Raw genomic sequence first — 18,545 nt, 5'->3', positions numbered from 1 at the left:
ATTGACTGTAACATTATAACGCCCCACGAGCATGTTTGGTACGACGGGGACGCGAACCCGCGACCCTCAGATGAGGAATTTCACTCCTTAATTCACCTAGCCATGCCGGGCTTCTAGGATTAGTACGCACATCTAATCCTATAACGTTATTACTCTAGTGAAGGAATGGGGGGGGGGGGCATTAAGACGGCTACGGAAACGAAAAGTTGGCGATGATATAACTGACAAGCTGTTTCTTGACTAGTCTACCCCTGGTAACTCAGCGATAAGTGAGTGAGCTTACAACGCTAACATAGGATTTCGATACCCGCAATAGGCAAAATACGGATAGCTCATTACGTAGCTTTGTGCTTTGCAAACTCTCTAGTCTATCAGTTAAAACCATAAATGTCTAAGCGCAGATAGCTGTATAGCTTCGTGTAAAAATTATGAAGTGAACAAATACTGCACAATTTTGTAACTGAAGTTTACAGATGGACGAGTAGGAAATTAAGAGTAGTTCAAGTTACCCTTGACTTAAGTTTGTATTGTGTAAGAAACAAAACATGTATTTCATCACAGCAAAAACAATTATTTTCATAATAGCTGGTAATTAACATTAGATGATAATCATAAGAGATCGAGATATCTCCATTGGGTAATAACGAGTGTTAAAAAGTTTCTGGGTTGAATACATCTTTCTAAACACAGTTAAAATAGTGTTGTAAATTGTTACCAAGATGAAGTTATTTCAGTATTGTAGTTTTTGTATTCAGTAGTGTGTGTGTGTTTTCTATTAGCAAAGCCACAAAGGCTATCTGCTCAGCCCACCGAGGGGAATCGAACCCCTGATTTTAGCGTTGTATTCAGTAGAGTTTATCAGCCAGACTCTAATAGTATTGACTCAAATGCTATTATTAAAATAACATATTTTTATTATATTTGTTGTAGTTTTTGTTCTTAATTAATTTTTTTTACTATTATCATTACAATTTATTTTATCTTTTAGCATAACAATTATAATATTTATTGCAATGTTTCTTGACCTTATAATATCATTTTTATTTTAACTTATCAGACTTTGGGCTTCTTTTTGTAAAGAAACTTAAGGAGTGTGTTCTTTTTTTTCGTTGTGGTTTATTAAACGTCTCACCTGTAGAAGGTTTGGGTAAGAGACGAAAGTTTGTGGATTAATTTAAAACAAAAAACGTAATGATAGTCCAAATAAATTATTTAGTACAAACACGTTATATAGTGCTGATTAGGTTACATTACAACTATTTTGAATATGCAAATCAAGTCATATGACAACCACAACCGAAATAATGTCCTTGTGGAACGGAATGTATCAGGACTACATTTTGACATTCTTTAGTGCTTCATAGGAAGTGTGACCCCAACAAAAACTGATCACTTTGAGAAGGATATGTAATAACTCTCTATAACACTTTATGGTATTAATACACTGAGGTAACAAATGTGCTTTCAGATCGTGAGAGATTTAAAATTTCCGATACTCCTTTACTTAATAGCATCAGAGAAAATAGGAATATGGATCAACTTAGGATTATCCAGAAAAAGACCTGCAACAAGTCGTACTGTAACCATGGTAATCAAAGTGCGATGTCATATAATAGGTAAAATCCATGAACATAAAGGTCAGCGTCAAAAGCCATTCACTTGTATGTAACCTACGCAAGATGAATCTCCGTCCGGGAAAACGATATAAGTGTGAACAAAAGATACTTCTATGACACATCCGTTCAATCGTCACAGATAGCTGTAGAATGAAATCAGTATCATGTTACATGACACATCCGTTCAATCGTCACAGATAGCTGTAGAATGAAACCAGTATCATGTTACATGACACATCCGTTCAATCGTCACAGATAGCTGTAGAATGAAACCAGTATCATGTTACATGACACATCCGTTCAATCGTCACAGATAGCTGTAGAATGAAACCATTATCATGTTACATGACACATCCGTTCAATCGTCACAGATAGCTGTAGAATGAAACCAGTATCATGTTACATGACACATCCGTTCAATCGTCACAGATAGCTGTAGAATGAAACCAGTATCATGTTACATGACACATCCGTTCAATCGTCACAGATAGCTGTAGAATGAAATCAGTATCATGTTACTCCATGTAAAGGTATACCGGTAAAGCCTCAAGTTTAGATAATAGAATGATATTGAACAAACAACTAAGTTGCCCTCAAAATGTCAGATTCTGTAAGATACATATACTTATTATGGGTAACAATTAGATAAACTTGTTATTTTACTAAATGTTACCAGCGCAGATAGCCCTCGTGTAGCTTTGCGCGAAACTCAAAACAAACCAAATCAACTTGATCTATATAATTAACGTACGTTTCATCCAAAAGTCTTTATTCGTATGTATCAAAAAATAAATAAAATGCGGACACAAGAAAGTAGGATTTAAACTTGTTAATAAATCTTCAATCATTGTTTAAGTTTCAGAAATATGTGTACTTTAGAGCATATATGAAGGAAATAGTAGAAATACAAATAATATACTAGTCAGCGGTAAAAATCGGCAATCGTTGGATGTTTTGAAATGTTTTTGTTTTCCTTATTTATTTGGTTTTTAACTCAGTCAACAGATAGCACAGCAAACTAATGAGCGCATGCTCTAACTGTGAAGTACTTAACTGTATAAGTTTCTTTAAATAACTTTTAAAAAAAGATGTAATTATTGTGCTTCTAAACTATCGTAATAATATAAAATTTAAGTTACCGTAATATCTCTTGTTCTGATCTAAGAATAATTCCCACAACTTGGAGCAATTTTCCCTACAAATGTATATAAGACTGTATGAGAAACTGTAGGTAATTTCTTGTGTGTGGGGAAAATTTGCGCCCTCATCTGAATTCGCAGCAAAGCTTGTTGGGATTTATTTACTTTTTATTGTCTTGCAGTTTATATGTTCATGAAACGGGTAAATTTTGTAGTCGGAGTAAGGTGGAATGCGAATTTTACGGTGTTGTAAGATTAAAGTATTCAACATGTATTGTTTCATAACATAAAATATTTGAAAGGTAATTCCTTCCGTGAGTAAATATTGAAGTTTTCAAATGAATTAAACGTATAGTATTTTAAGTCATTAACGTTTCGTAAAGGTAAGTGTAAGATTTGCGTTTCTCTTTACAGTAATTCCAGCGCTGTTTGTAGTGTTACTTAAGTTACGGTGATAGGGTTACCTGGCGTTTGTCCTATTGTCTAATTCTGAATTGTCCACGAATGTTTACTGTCTAAACAACGAGGCCTGTTTCTAGAGCTCAGTTTCATTGTACAATGTTGGTAATGCCCTAATTAGTGATGTCGAGAAAACCCACTTGTAGAGAAATATATATGCAAAAACGGCTCGTTTGGATTGATAAAATATTTTACATAGAAGAGCGAACAACGTTTCGACCTTCTTCGGTCATCGTCAGGTTCACAAAGAAAGAGGTAACTGACCGGAAGCTGACCACATGTTTGAAAGGGGTTGTGTAACTGTGTGTCGAAATGTAGAGGGCGGTATTAGATGTTTGAATATATAATTTTATTATATTAATATAGGTATAAAGGCGTTCCTTTATATTGGTTTATTTTGGGTTTAAGTTGTTGTATAAGTAAGGCTTCTTTAATTTTGCGTTTGTTTATGTTTTATTGTTTATTTAGTATTTGAGTGTTTTCTGTGGTTATGTTGTGTTTATTTGACTTGCAGTGTTCGAAAACGTGTGAAGCTGACTTTTTTATGTTCTTTGAATCTGGTTTCCATTTTTCTACTTGTTTCTCCAATATAGAAGTCGTGGCAGTTATCACATTGTATTTTATAAATAATGTTGGTGTGGTGTTTGTCAGTGTAGTTTTTACATAGTATAGACCTCAGTTTTGTGCCTGGTTTTTGAATAAATTTGGTATTAACTAGAATGTCATATTTTGTTACTAATTTTTTGCCAAATGTTGGTTATTTGTCTGCTGGTATCGGGAATATATGGTTTCGTGATTTTTTGATTCGTGAGATATATTTACTTTAGTTGGTTGATATGTAACGCTCTTCTATGTAAAATATTTTCTCAACCCAAACGAGCCGTTTTTGCATATAAATTTCTCAACAAGTGGGTTTCTCGACGTCACTGATTATTATTTCATCACGGCGATTGTACGAGAAGTGTAAGTTTTGTGTTTTTCTCAGTGTATTTGTACTTACATGTTACCATTATGTCTGAACTAGCATACCGTACACCACTATTAACAGTACACGCTCACACGATCGTTAAGAAACTAAGAAATTTAAACCAACGAATTATTAATAGAAGAAATGTCCATTCTTCCTTCACTTTTGGTATATTTAGTTTGCCTCATGAGGCAGATGTTTGTATGGATTACTAAGTGTGGATGATGTATTGCTCTCTTATTGGTGAAAGTATGGTTAGTTATTATTACATTTTAAGAACAAAAGAAGTATGTCATCAGTTAAACCACCAAAGACAACATGACGTTTACTACAGATATATTTATTTTTTAATATATACTATTGTAGATACAGCCCTTTGGGCAGTGCCCTTCTTCAGTTATCTGTAGTTGAACAGTAAATTTGTGAAAGAAAATGTTCTAAATCATCAAAGGTTATATGACTTTAACAAAGAAATGTGTACAGTAATGATTACAAATGGTTAAAATAGTATAATAGAGAATTAGTGAACACAAGTTATAAGAAAAAAATCTATGAATAAAATGGATCATTTTAACCACATATAAAAATGCATCATATATTCCATCATATTCATGTGTTGTAGAAAATTATAAATAGGAAAAACCAACATATTGTTCATACATTTTGGGGTCACAGTAAGCTGTAACACAGATAAACCAGTGGCTTAACACTAGTTTGCAAAATAATTACTTTAAAATGTTCAAAGATATCTTGATAGGATAAATGAAAGCTTTAGCTTTTTTTAAAGTTTCTGTTCTTTGCTTTAACTTCCTTTAAACATTTTATACAGTATTATGCATTTATTTAATCATGTATTATTTTTTCAGTGATGTTTTTTTTAACTTTCATCAACTAATTTTTCATTTCTTTTACAAAATTTTCAGTTGTGGATTTTTTTTTTTAAAATTATAATATACATGTATATTGTTTTATATGTAAAAACAGTCTAATTTCTTTATTGTATTGTTTTAAACATTTTTAAACATTGTTATAAGTGTTTATCTGTTATATTATTGTGTAATCTTTAATTTAAGACTTTTCCATTTACTATTCAGCTAAAGGTACCTGAAGAAAGTATTACCCAACAGTTTTATCCACATCAGTATGTATTATTAAAAATATAGTTCTCTGTAGTTAACATCTTATCGTTGGTGGTTTAACCTACAATATACTTCATTTTTCCCTTTCAATAACTACTATGCGTAATTTATTATACAGTTTTATATATTATAGACTAGCACAGAACGCTTAGCATGTGTAGAAATGGGAGCTTTGTTAAAGGCTTGTAGAATGTGCAAGAACTTATATAACTATGTGTGTAAAGGAAATCACTCACTCTTTGTGGTGCAGAGAAGTAGGTATCTCTGAAATACATTTTTCAGGTAAGAAAAGTTTTAACATTTGAAAGTGAATTGCATTTACATTGTATCATCTAAATTCATTATTTAGAACCATAGTGAGAGTATGGAATGGATTGGAACCAGGTACGGATCTCTAAAGCCTGGAAACAAAACCTGCAAAGAAACTGTTTCACATCCAATCATTTATGTCACTTCATGCATGTCATACAGGTTTTCAGGTATGGTCTTTACAGGTCACTTGTGAACTTACTGGTGAATAATGAATTTTCAGAACTAAAGCAAATAGAGAAATAAAAGAAGCTTATTGGATTGCTAATCTAAACTGTTCAACCTTTCAGAATTAATCTAGCTCCTGGAATTGGTGATCTCTGTTCATTGGTTTTATCTCTGTCAAAAAAATAAAAATAACTGTTCTTTCCTTATTTTTTTATGAAATATGAAAGCTGAATTTTCTAAAATTTGCTGTTCATTTAAGATAACTTTTCATATCTGTTTTATAAATTAATTAGTATGACATATATTTTAAATCAGTCTCCAGATGTCACCTTTATTTTACTTAAACACCTAAGCATAGTTTTAAATACACATATATTTAGCCATTTCCAAATTAAAATATCCCTAACACCTTTCCACAGACATTACTGCCATTGGCTATGTTGTATAAGAAATGAGACACTTACAATAATTTATAGACAAATAAACATTTCCTGGAAAAACTGGATGACCTTCATAATATCACTAAACTCCCTCTCTGTATATAAATATCATTCATTTGATTACACCACCAGTTTGCCCTTGAAGAAGAAAAGCCCACCTTATGAAAGAGCTCATATTGTAGTGGTTTTTATTTCATTTTATTTTACGACTTCAGCCTTGTTCTTATTATCCTCCTGCACATTTCCAATACTCTCTTTAATGAAATTTATTTTTGTTATTAATTCTCTTGTTTTTACCTTTTGTGTTTTTGATCTTCTAATTTTCCTTCTCTTTATTCTAATTTCTGTTAATTTATTTCACATCTATTTGTTCTCGTTTTCTTCACGTTATTACCACTGTTTTGTGATTTCCAACATGTTTTTAATCTTGGTTCAAACATACACTGTCATCTTGAAGTCTTGATTCTATTTTATTTACACTAAAATATTATTATTCCTTATGCTAATATTGCAACAGTCTCTATTGGTGTGTTGTTTTCTTTTATTACTTAGTAAAAATATTACTAATTCCAGTCTGCTTACAGGAAAAAAAGTGATTATCTCTTTAGCTGCAATCTCTACAACTTACATAATTTCATGAACTAACAATAACTAAGGGATAGGTCTAACTCACATATAAAATAAACTTTCCTATCTGTGGTACTAAATCAAATCTGGCTGTTTAACCTCCACTAATTCAGTAAGTGATTGAGAACATGGTAACAGACTTACTAACTAATTAACTGACACATTATGTGACAGAGTAACTATGTGATACATGTTTCAATATTAAAATATATTTTTTCCAAGTCTTCAAAAACTTAAGATGCAGCATGTAAATCACTCCAACTGTAAACACTTAGAACATTTATAGACATCACAAAATACAAAACAACTCAATTAAAATTATAACTAGAAAAACATATTTCTAAATTTGTATAACTGAATTTTTATTGTAATAAAGCTAACTATAAGTCAAGGTAATTTTTTCATTGCTTTTTTTTATATAGATTGTCACTGTTTATTACTTATATAAGCTTGAACCGTTTTGTTCAATTGTATGTACAGGGTTCCAGTCCAGCTTGGCAGTATGCTGAACAACTCCATGGACCATCTACATCTTTTGTAAGTCCATATATGTTGAACTGACTCACTCATTTGTCATTTGTAAACTCACCTCTCAGTTCTTAAATAATTTCTCAAAAAACAAAGAGTACATATGTTTATGCTAATATGTTATTTGGTTTACTAGCTTGCAAGGTTATCCCACAATTTGCAAATGTTTTCATACAAATAACAGAGAAATTTACATATGGCATCACTGTGGTGAACATCGTTTTTTTTACACACATTTGTCAGAATTTGTAAATATTTTCTTAATAATATATTAGTGAATTTACAATATAATGCACACAATTTCCAACAATCAGTGAACAGTATCATTGTAATATTTTCTTTTATTTGAGTAGTCATTTTTCCAAACATCACTTATATGAACTTGTGGCTACCTTTCTTCCATTCATTGCTCATTTAATGAAAAAGATATATATCAGGTTTTAAGTATGTATGGACTGGATTTTTTGCAGTAGGTGTTTGGAACTTGTTGGCAATAAATTTCAACAGTAAACAAATAGCACACATCCACTTGCTTTTAAAAATATTTTAAAATAAGTCACTTTTACATACAAATGTTTGTTACACTGTTGGTTATCAGAGTTGTATCCAGAGCTTTAAATAATTGTTTCCTTTCATCAAAGTCCACACAGGCTGATTCAATTACTTTAGAATGCAGTTGATAAGACAAATTATTTTTCTCTACTCTTATCACAAAAGTACCAGCAAATAATTCATTTATATTACCCTATGGGTTACCACAGTTGTATCAGGCTTTATAAACACTCCTTAACAGTACAAATTTTTCTTGTTATCTGAGTTAAACTGTAAAATTCCTTTTAAGACATCAATTATTAACAATTTTAAAATATTTCTTTTACTTAACTTTGTTTGGTGATTGCCACAGTTGTATCCAAGAAAAAAAATAGTTTAAAGTTTTAAATAAAATTGTGATTTCCTATAGTGAAAAGAATATTTTGTAAATATATTTGACTTGTTTTGATTATTTCAAAAGTCAATTGAATGCCACCCAGTTTGTGTTCAAAATTTTCACAAATGCTTATTTTTAAAGAATTCTTCCCTCTTTTGCTATTAAAATCCTGATAACATGACTAGTCTGTGTGATAAATGGCATTTGCTAATTGATCAGTTAATAGGCTCATTAATCAACTAGGTTTGATTAATTAATATGTGCATGCTCCCTACAATCTATGCAACCAAATTAAAAAAAAATTAAAAATTGGCTATGTGCTGTCTTTATAATATTTTTCAGCAATGCTCTTTTTTTAAAAATATGAAACTTCCTGGTTTTATTCACATTGTTTTGATTTTGTTAAACAGTTTTGAATTACCCTTAATTTTGTATGATAAAACTCTTCCAAATACCCTTGTTTGCATATTCTTAAAAAATGTGCTTTCGTCTAGAAAGAAATTTGTTGTAAGTTTTACAGATATCCCCTACTTAACAAATTTATTATCATTATTGACTAAATACCACAACAAGGTTGATATTATATTTGTTTTCCTAACAAATAGTAATCTTAAGTCTTCTGCAAATTGAAAACATTTTTCTCTATCACAAATAAAGGCAGTAATGTGTTAATTTATTTATTTTGTTTGAACAGGATTAACAAGAAACTAATATCCAGTAAAGATCTGAGTCGTCAGAATATGTTTAACTGCGTATCGTACACTGAACGATAGACTTATAAATATTGCAACTCAATAACACTGTAGTATATCATTCAATTAGTAAAAATTTAATTTTAAACAAAAAATCAAAACAATAGTAAAGTATCTTTATTGAGCCTTTAACAGTGTTCATGTGATGTCTGTGTTTCATACATATACATATGCTCATCAAATTATAGGAAAATTTTAAGCCAATACTAGATACCACTATTTAGTGTGTTTGTACTAAATATCTTGCACTTTGATTAAATAGTTTCTACTTTGAGAAGTAAAAAACCAAAAGGTATCAGTGACATTGCTTTTGTCTAGAAATGGTTAAATGAGCTAAACAAAAGCTACTGTTTAAAATTAACTTTGAACATATTGTGAACCATATTGTCTGCCTCAGTGTTCATCTGTCTCCCATTCGAAAGCTGCACATGCAGACAAAAATCAACATTCACATGCAGGCAAAAACCAGCATTCACTTCAGAAGTGATGCGAGAACAAGCAGGAATGATGTTGACACCAGGTGTTCTTTTTTGCAGGATATTCTAAACTAAATTATTAAGAATTAATAACACTGTCATTCACATTTTAAAATTGTGACATAAATAATAAAATGTTGATTTATTATATGTTATTATTGAGCAGCTCTTAGCCTGACTTAAGTGCTGTGCAGTTACTTTTCATGCTGGGTAACATAAATAGCTCAAAGCTTTACTCTAAGTGAATAAAATCAAGAGTGCAACACAACTAACCTTTTTAAAGTCCATAAAATAATTTAAAAAAAAGATTATCTTAAATGTTTTCTGTCACTTGTAATGGATACTTTTGCTTCTAACTTACTATTTTACTTAATTAAGATTCCAGATATTCCACCACTACCACCTTTTCCTCTGGATGATGATGGTGTCACAGATGACAAAGCTCTAGCTTCAATGCTGATGTCATGGTATATGAGTGGATACCATACTAGTAACTATCAGGTACATTATAAAGAAATCTTATGAAGTTATCAAACATTTTTTGTCAAAAAATTGTCCATTCTATTTTACTATTATATCCTTCAGTATGTTCAAAAGTTCTGAGTAACTGTTTTTGACTCTGTTACTAAGGATTGATGATTTCTGTCATCTAATTCTTAATGTATGTACACTTGAAAATTTCGTTTTTTAAATATCTGCATAAGTATTACCTCTTTTGTATGGCCTAATAATTAGTATTTCAGGTTATGAGGGTGGATAACTTGAAATTGTGAGTAGCAGAACTTGAGTTATAGGAAGTGTTTGACTTAGCTGTTTAGCCCTTATGTACATAAGGTGCATCTTTAAGTTGAAAATTCAAATTTTCTAATTTCTTTTCTTTTTTATAACACATTGAGCAGTTTTATCACTAGTATATGATTCCATATTGGATTTTGTTTATAGCTAAACAATACCAACAAGATAAATTCTCTGTTAATTTATTAAAGTTACATTAATTACACTGCACAACTATTTTTTTGAAAAGTTTTGCTTTCCAAAAAGTTGTTGCTGATTGTGGCAGATACCTGGTGGGTATGCATAGATATAGTTTTGGTTTTGCTTCATCACATTGGAACTCTGAGAAATAGTCAGTTAACTGTTTACTGGCAATAATGTATTTAATTGCATTTATGTTTCTAATATGCTATTAAGTTCAACATAATTAGAAGTGTTTTGCTCCTGATTTTCGTTTGTATTCAATGTCCGGTGCATCACGTTGCAGTGTCCAACAGTAGTCAGCAAGCATTGATGGATTCCAGTTGCCCAGATATCATTTTTCCATTGTAGCAAAACTGAAGATTTCGATGAAACGGTACATGATGGGCAAATTTGGATGTGATTTTTTGATCAACAGCCAAAACCTATAAGGAACACCCAACAGTGTTCAAGAAGCAAAAACTTTGTTGTGCAGTGTTATTAGTAGGATCGTAACAGACATTATTGTGAGGCAATTACCATGTTACAAGTAGTACTTAAATCACTGGATATGCAGTCTGTGATAAGTGTATGGATCACCAACTCCAGAAGATTTATACAGTAATAAGGAAATGAGACAGAGGTGAAGGTTTAAATAATAAATGAAATATGTATTCAGACCCTTCCTTATCTACTTTGTTTTAGTAACCTTATACTTTTAAGCATCTGCTGGTTCTCATTACTTGAAACATTTTTTAATAAAAGATTAACAAAATCATTGTAAGAAAATAAAACCAAGTAAAAGAAAATGCTTACTGGGAAGCAGAGATTTGGTTGGCAGGAAGAATACATGGCTATGATGACTGGCAGTGTTTGACTCACTATAATTTTACTCTAGCATTTATATAATTTAGTAATTTAGAAGTTTTGGATTCTGATATGCATATGAACTCAATGAAAGTTATTGGTAATCCCAAGAATTACTGCTAAATAAGGACTGGACTGTTCCTCTTAGATGATTTTTGATAGACGTGCATGAATCAGTTAATGCTGTCTATAGACCAAGGATAACTTCATGATTGAGATTTCTTACCACAAGTTTAATAGTGTCTCTATTTTATACTTTTACAACTTTGCTGTTTCTAAGCCTTATTATATATGATATATGTAGAAATATGAATGCATATAAGTAACTTGTATCCATGTGAATGCTTACATTCCATTGTTCAGTTATATCACTTGATTAAACATAGCTGCATTTCTTTGAGTAACTTATTGTATCTGTATTTTTACATGTGTAAAGTCTAGGTATGTGATAATTTATAACAACTATATGAATGTGTTATCAATTTCATTATAGATTACACTTGTTTATTAAATATATTTTGGTTTCATTTTACTCTTCTAGTATGTTAATTATGCCCTAACTCTCGACGTGTTGAATGTTAAGATCTCAGGCATTCTTTAACAAGGTTATCTCAACCATTAGATCAGGGGTTCCCAACCGGTGGGTCGCAACCCCACAGGGGGATCGCAAAGCCTTGGCAGGGGAGTCGTGTAGCATTGTTAGAAGTAGCTTGGGATAACATTAATTTTATTTCATCAATTACATTTTCATGTCGCGAGTGCCAAAAGGTTGGGAACCCCTGCATTAGATAATACATTACTGTTGGATAATGTTTTCTCATGAATGTACTTAATTGCTACTTACTTTCCTTCTTTTTCTACCCATAATTATTTCAGGGTGAACTTTGAACCTTAATCTTTAACACATGACAGTGACATTATTTTTATTCTTCTTGTTCTAGGCCTTACGACAAATGCGTACTGAAAGCTGTGAATGTCAAGAACATGGCAATAAAAAATGTTGTCTTCGTTGTTCATCATGAATTATTGTATCAAAAAAAAGAATTAGTTCTTTCAAGTTTTTTATTGAAATTGCTCTGTCTTATTCATGTAAAGTAATATTCTTGTAAATTCTTTAAGAAGAAATTATGCAGGTTATGTATTGTTTTTATAAATAAATATTTGTGTTTTCATCAACTCATTGCATGAAACATCATTTGTTGACAGTGTGTTACATATTTATATATTAAATATTTATTACGTTGTTTTTTACTATAGATGTTACAGAAATGAATGTTCTTAAACTTAATTTTTTGTTGTTATTGAAATATTTTTGATATACACTTTTCTAATTCCTGAAAATCACTAGAGGGTCTAGATAGGGAATTTTAGTATTAAAAAGTACAAAAGGTATAATACTGCTGTTGTATGACAAGTATAATTAATTATAATTATGCTTCACACCATAAGAATTGCAAATTGCTCATTATAGCCAGTCACTTCTGTAATTATGATCAATAATGTTTTGTCACTGAGTTATGAGATTCACATTGAAATCCTGTTGTTGAGATATTCATATGTGCTGAAGGAATACAGATATGTTGTAAGCTATATAAAGCATGAACCTGAAATGAAAAGATGAATACTTTAATCAGACTGGACTTGCTTCATTAACTGATTAATACAGTGTTCTTAAATCATGGTATGTACAAGTAAAACCAGAAAAGTTGGCAGTGCGTGTTGCTAGCTGTTTGTCTTTCCTCCAGTCAGTAACTCAAAATGAGTGGCAGCAGCAGAGATAGCCTTTGTAGTTTTGTCATATCAAACAAATAGTGAGCAATTTTGATGTTAATTGGAATCAAATTTGAGATCCTTGATTTGTGAGCTCCCTCTCTCAAATTGCCAAAGCTTAAAATCTTGAAGTCAAAAATAAATAATGAAGCTAAAACTCAACACACAAAATATACCATTATCTAGCTCTGTACTTAATAACAAACAAACATATATTTATTATTCAATTTTTTAACTATTGAAGTAATCAAAATATCTAATTTTAACAGGTTTATAATTTCATGACAATTGATATGATTGCAGTTTTTATTAACTCTTTAAGTTCAAATGAATACCTCATTAGGTTCTTGCTCATGTAGAGAATGATACACAATTTAGCTGTGTCCACATACATCCTTTACTGCATGTGTCATGAGGATTTTAGTGATTTGCATTCAGGATTTAATTAAACTATTTTTTACGTTCTACTAATTAGTATAGCTTAAAATTGTAGCTAAAAATCTGTATTTTACAATAGTATAAGTTTTAGTTTCTTACTTTTATAAAGCAATATTCTTTAAAATCCCAAATTTCTCCTACTGTGACAAATGTGACAGTTTTATTATAGACTGTCCCCTTTTCAAATTTATTCACAACTATAAGTACAAAATTTAACATATATTACTCACTATATTACCATCATCACTGAAACAAAATATTTATAGCTTTGTATCTTGTTTAGTTACAGAGCTATCAGATAGAAAATCAGACACCTCTTGCCACACCCACCAGCATACACAACAATATTACACTTTCCAAAAAAGCACAGAACATAGTTAGTGGAGCAGAGAAATTATGTAAAAGCTTTACGAGATGTTTGTTGGACTCTGACAAATTGTTGCTGACTTGAAATGCTTCCCAAACACTGTCAAGTACACCATAGATCAAGAGACTGAGATGTGTAAATTTGAAAATGGGAAAGGAAAAGTAGAACACCTAAATTAAATGATACTGATGTTTTTTTAATATCTTTGTTTATGCAGTCTTTGAAGCAGAAGGAAGACTTTTGTTGATCTCAAACTATGAGATAAACGACCATGTACCAAATAACAGAAAAGTGACCAGATCTACAGTATCAAGGAAACTCAATGAGAATGGAGTATTTGGTCATGTAGCAGTTAAGAAAACCTTGACCTCGTCTTTCAAGTATTGTCAAGATACTGAAATTTGCTAAAAAATTACGTAAACTGTACTGTTGATGATTGGAAAGGGGTGTTATGGACAGTTGAGTTAAAGTCTGCAATATTTGGTTCATAACATAGGTTATACATCCAGCAGAAGAAAAAAAGAGTGAAATATATTTACCTCAATATAGAGCATCTACCATGACGTACGGGGGGAACCAGTGTGATGGTTTGGTGGTGTTTTTGTGCTGAGGTGACAAAAGATATTTGTAAAATAGCTGAAACAATGGACCAGTGCAACTACCATCAGATACTGATCTGTCAAAGTATACCCAGTGGTTTGCATATTACTGGATTGTACTGTCAAGAAGTTAATGATTTCAAACACTCATCCAACCTAAGCAAAATTACTTAGCTAAGAAAGAAACTGTTGGAGTGATGGTCCCCAAAGAGCTCTGATCTCAGCCCAGTTGAACAAATCTGGAATTTTATAGATCAAAAACTTGACAAATCAAAAGTTAATTCTGAAGAAAATTTATGGAGTGTATGAGAGGATTTGGAGTAAAGTCCCAAAGGACAGTTTGATTAAACTTGTTGCAGAAATGCCTTACAGACTGTCTGCAATTATTAGTGCAAATGGTAGACATAGAAAATATTAACTGTGCTAAACTCAAGCACTTCCACTGAGTTTCTGTTATACTAAATATGCAGGTGAATAAACTTTTAATGTTTCACCTGTGATTTTCCTTCCATTATTATTGGCCAGGTGATTAAGGCACTCGAATCGTTATCTGAGAGTCGCGGGTTCATATCCTCGTTACGCCAAACATGCTCGCCTTTTCAGCGGTAGAGACGTTATAATGTGAGGATCAATCTCACTATTCGTTGGTAAAAGAGTAGCCCAACAGTTGACGATGGGTGTTGAAGACTAGCTGCCTTCCCTCTAGTCTTACACTGCTAAATTAGGGACGGCTTGCACAGATAGCCCTCATGTAGCTTTGTGCAAAATTCAAACCAAACCATTATTTTTTAAAAGTAGCCTGAAATCTAATTTTTGACACTTTTTCTCAACACTTTTCTATAGTACTGTCTACATTATATAATTATAATTTGATACAAACAAGGTATTAAATTCATCTTATAAAATAATTTCATGGAAGAAACTTTAAGACAGTAAAACATTGAGCTCTGCAAGCTTTCACTGATTACAGTCATTATTCTTTCCAGTTTTGGTTAACTGCCCAAACGATATAAGATGGAGATAAATTGTGTTATTAGTTGAAATTGTAGAAGACTAACTCCATTCAGAGGATACAGCAGATAACCTGAAGGGTCTTTGCTATAAAAAAATACACGTGATCGAGAATAAAGATTTTTCTTTAACTTATTCATTTGCTTTTGCTAAAATTTTCTTGGGGCAAGGCGTTATATCTGCGGATTTACAATGCTAGAAAGCAGATTCAAATACTCGTGGTGGGAAGGACATTGACAGCCCTTTAACACTTTGTGCTTAACTACAAACAAACGAACTGTCGTTGAAAATGAAATTGTGTATATTGCTGATTTTGTATTCTTGTGAATATTAAAATTTAAATATACACGATTGATATCAGTAGATTAATATAATACGACACAAATGTGATATTTGTTATAGTTGATTAATAAATCACAAGTGATTAGCTATAAAATAAAGTATTATATTTCTACTATTTCTATTTTATTTATCAGTAGGTAATTAGACTGAGTTTTGGAAAAAGTTATATTTCCATTTTTTTATCAATGGGTGATTAGGTATTGGAAACGTAATGTGTTTCAAATAGCCACAAAACCTATATGAGTGGAAGTCTCACAAAGTGCTATATCTCCACGTGGTATCACAAGCTTTCTTAAGGTAAAAGAACAACAACAACAGAAACAAGATGTGTCTTGAAAAAGGCTTCCTTGATTGAAGTTTCAAGTCGAATCAGGTGGTCCACAGTGAAGCTCTGTCATCGAAATCCACATTGGGTGGGTTAGAGGTTGTTTGATTCAAGGAAACAAACAAGACTAGTATTAGCCATCCTAAGATTTTACAGAGACATATTCTCAAAGGAAGTGGGCAGTAGATTGAAAGTATGTTAGGATCCTTGCATTTATTTTTGAAATATAAACAAATGCAAATCTACAGTTTGTGTAACTATTATAAAACACACAGATGTGTTACTCATAACAACAGCTGAGTCTCTGCATTTTGTTTTTTAGTATTTACAAATTTAGTTTCAGGAATAGAATATGTAGCAGAGATCTTTGACACTGTTCATGAAGTTTACTTTTGATGTTCCTTTTCACAATGCTTGATCCACAGATGATACTTGCTTTTCTTTCTCACATATGAACGTTTGTGACGTCTGTACATGTCATGCTTATTTAGTAAGTAGTACTTCTATACTTCATCCTCTGATGAGACTTCATTGTTAGTCTACTGGAGGTTCATGAGGAAATGTTTTTGTTCCCAATTTTGTGTAAAGCTGCTCTCGAGAGTTATGTATGGTAGCCATCCATAATTTAGCAGTTGTAAACTAGGGTAAACACAACTAGTTAACATCACCTTCTTCACATCATGGAGTTATGATGTTCTAAAGAAGGTAATGTTACTCTAGTTCACGTATAGTAGTAAATTACATAGTATTTCTAAATCCAAATAAAATTTTATTTCTTATCCACAGAATCTCTTGGAAATAAGAAATATTTTTTACTTTACAGATCCATGCCTTTGGATGATCATTATTCATCATATAAATATTTATCTTCATCCCTTGTCTGATTTGGTAAACATTTTCAGCTTAGTCAAGACAATATTCACCTATAGGGCCAAAAGCTCTTTGCTTCCCTGTATGTGCAGAAAATTTCAACCTCAAATTCTTGATCTGGATGTTTCCCTTATACAGCAGAATGCCAGATACTGTTCATGCAAATTTGTTCAAGAAAGAAATCCAGTCAGAACTGCAACAAATAATAGATTATTCATCTCAGGAAGGAGTCACAATTACACTTTCAATCTTACTCAAGAAACTGGTGTGTTATGTTTTTCTTGGATGAAGTCTGGCAGCCACACTTTGCCATTTAAAATACTTCACTCAAAGTTCAGGATATCAAGGAGTCATAAAGTAGATACCACAAAACATTCTGCTGACAAAATCAGGTATTGTCTCAGATAAGTACTCAGCATCCCTTTAAATCTTCATTCAATATCCCACCTAAATTGATATTGTTATACCTCGCTTAAGCTACCAAGATGTCTTTACTTGGTTGGTTCACACTGTTTACAGATTGACATTTTGCTGATAAAGATATTTAATATCCTTTTAGAAATACTAACGTTTTAAGTTAATTCTCCAAGGGTAGAAATATTCTAAATTTTCAGCAGGACACCTCAAAATTTTCACCGACATTACCGAAAACAAGAAATCAAGTAGAGACAATTATTATATAAAACAGAATCATTTTATTCATAGCACTGAAACATTATTTCAAAGCAAGTGGCAACAAGCCTTGTATCCATTAAAAATGACACATCAATTAAACTGGTAGATTTAGTCATCCAGCACTGAGACATAAGCTGATGTAGACTCAGTATCTCTGTTGTCTTTACGTGTGTGAGTTCCATGTGGACTCACAAATTGTCTGTTGTTTTTGTTTTTTTTACTGTCCTTCCACCAGGATTCTACAGACTTGCACAGTAATTCTATGCTTGCAAGATCACAGGTCTTATTTTTAGCTAATTTTATTGTCATCAAGTCATTAAGAGAATCATTTATTAGTTTGGACCACCAATCATCCTTAATAACTGCCATCTGGGAAAATCCATGTTCTGGTTCAGCAGATGACACGGAAATCACCTGCATGCGGCATACCAAGGCCAACACTGTTGATCCAGGGAAAGGTTTACCATCCTCAACAGTAATTTGACTTGCAACTGACTCTTTCGTGGCACTTTTTGAGCATCTGGCTCTTATCTGACCACTAATAACAATCACCTTTCCTCTAAGTAACCACTTGCCAGTTTGTTCACATGTTGTGAGCTCTTTATGTATTTCTATATACTTATAGTTTATACTCAGAGAGCCACTTAAATAATATTAATTACACGATATTATAAAATGTTTGCATGTTATTATTTTGTGTTCCTAATTTAATTCAGCAAAGTATTAACAAGTGTTAACTTTTATCCAGACTTACTACAATAAAGTACAAGATCCACAAG

The 18,545-nt window shown here is 31.7% G+C and overlaps 1 protein-coding gene across 7 annotated transcripts in view; it reads left to right on the top strand.

Annotated features, from left to right (window-relative positions):
- Nucleotides 1-12,545, top strand: part of LOC143242788 (uncharacterized) — a 43,537-nt gene extending 30,992 nt beyond the window's left edge. For 3 of the 7 annotated variants that reach the window (XM_076486285.1, XM_076486284.1, XM_076486283.1), the window contains exons 2-5: nt 5,670-5,799; nt 7,345-7,401; nt 9,927-10,049; nt 12,311-12,545. In XM_076486285.1, coding sequence (XP_076342400.1) covers nt 5,767-5,799; nt 7,345-7,401; nt 9,927-10,049; nt 12,311-12,391 — 294 coding nt within the window. In that variant the 5' untranslated portion in view covers nt 5,670-5,766 and the 3' untranslated portion in view covers nt 12,392-12,545. Of the gene's footprint in view, nt 1-1,189; nt 3,058-3,966; nt 4,178-5,669; nt 5,800-6,107; nt 6,416-7,344; nt 7,402-9,926; nt 10,050-12,310 lie in introns of those variants that run through there. The other 4 variants (XM_076486286.1, XM_076486287.1, XM_076486280.1 and 1 more) reach the window with 4 other exon arrangements.
- Nucleotides 12,546-18,545: the final 6,000 nt, after the last annotated feature.

This window comes from Tachypleus tridentatus, unplaced genomic scaffold, assembly GCF_004210375.1.
Source record: "Tachypleus tridentatus isolate NWPU-2018 unplaced genomic scaffold, ASM421037v1 Hic_cluster_2, whole genome shotgun sequence".
Classification (NCBI taxonomy): Eukaryota; Metazoa; Arthropoda; class Merostomata; order Xiphosura; family Limulidae; genus Tachypleus; species Tachypleus tridentatus.
Note: the sequence above shows the minus strand (reverse complement) of the source record. Positions and strands in the feature narration are given on the sequence as shown.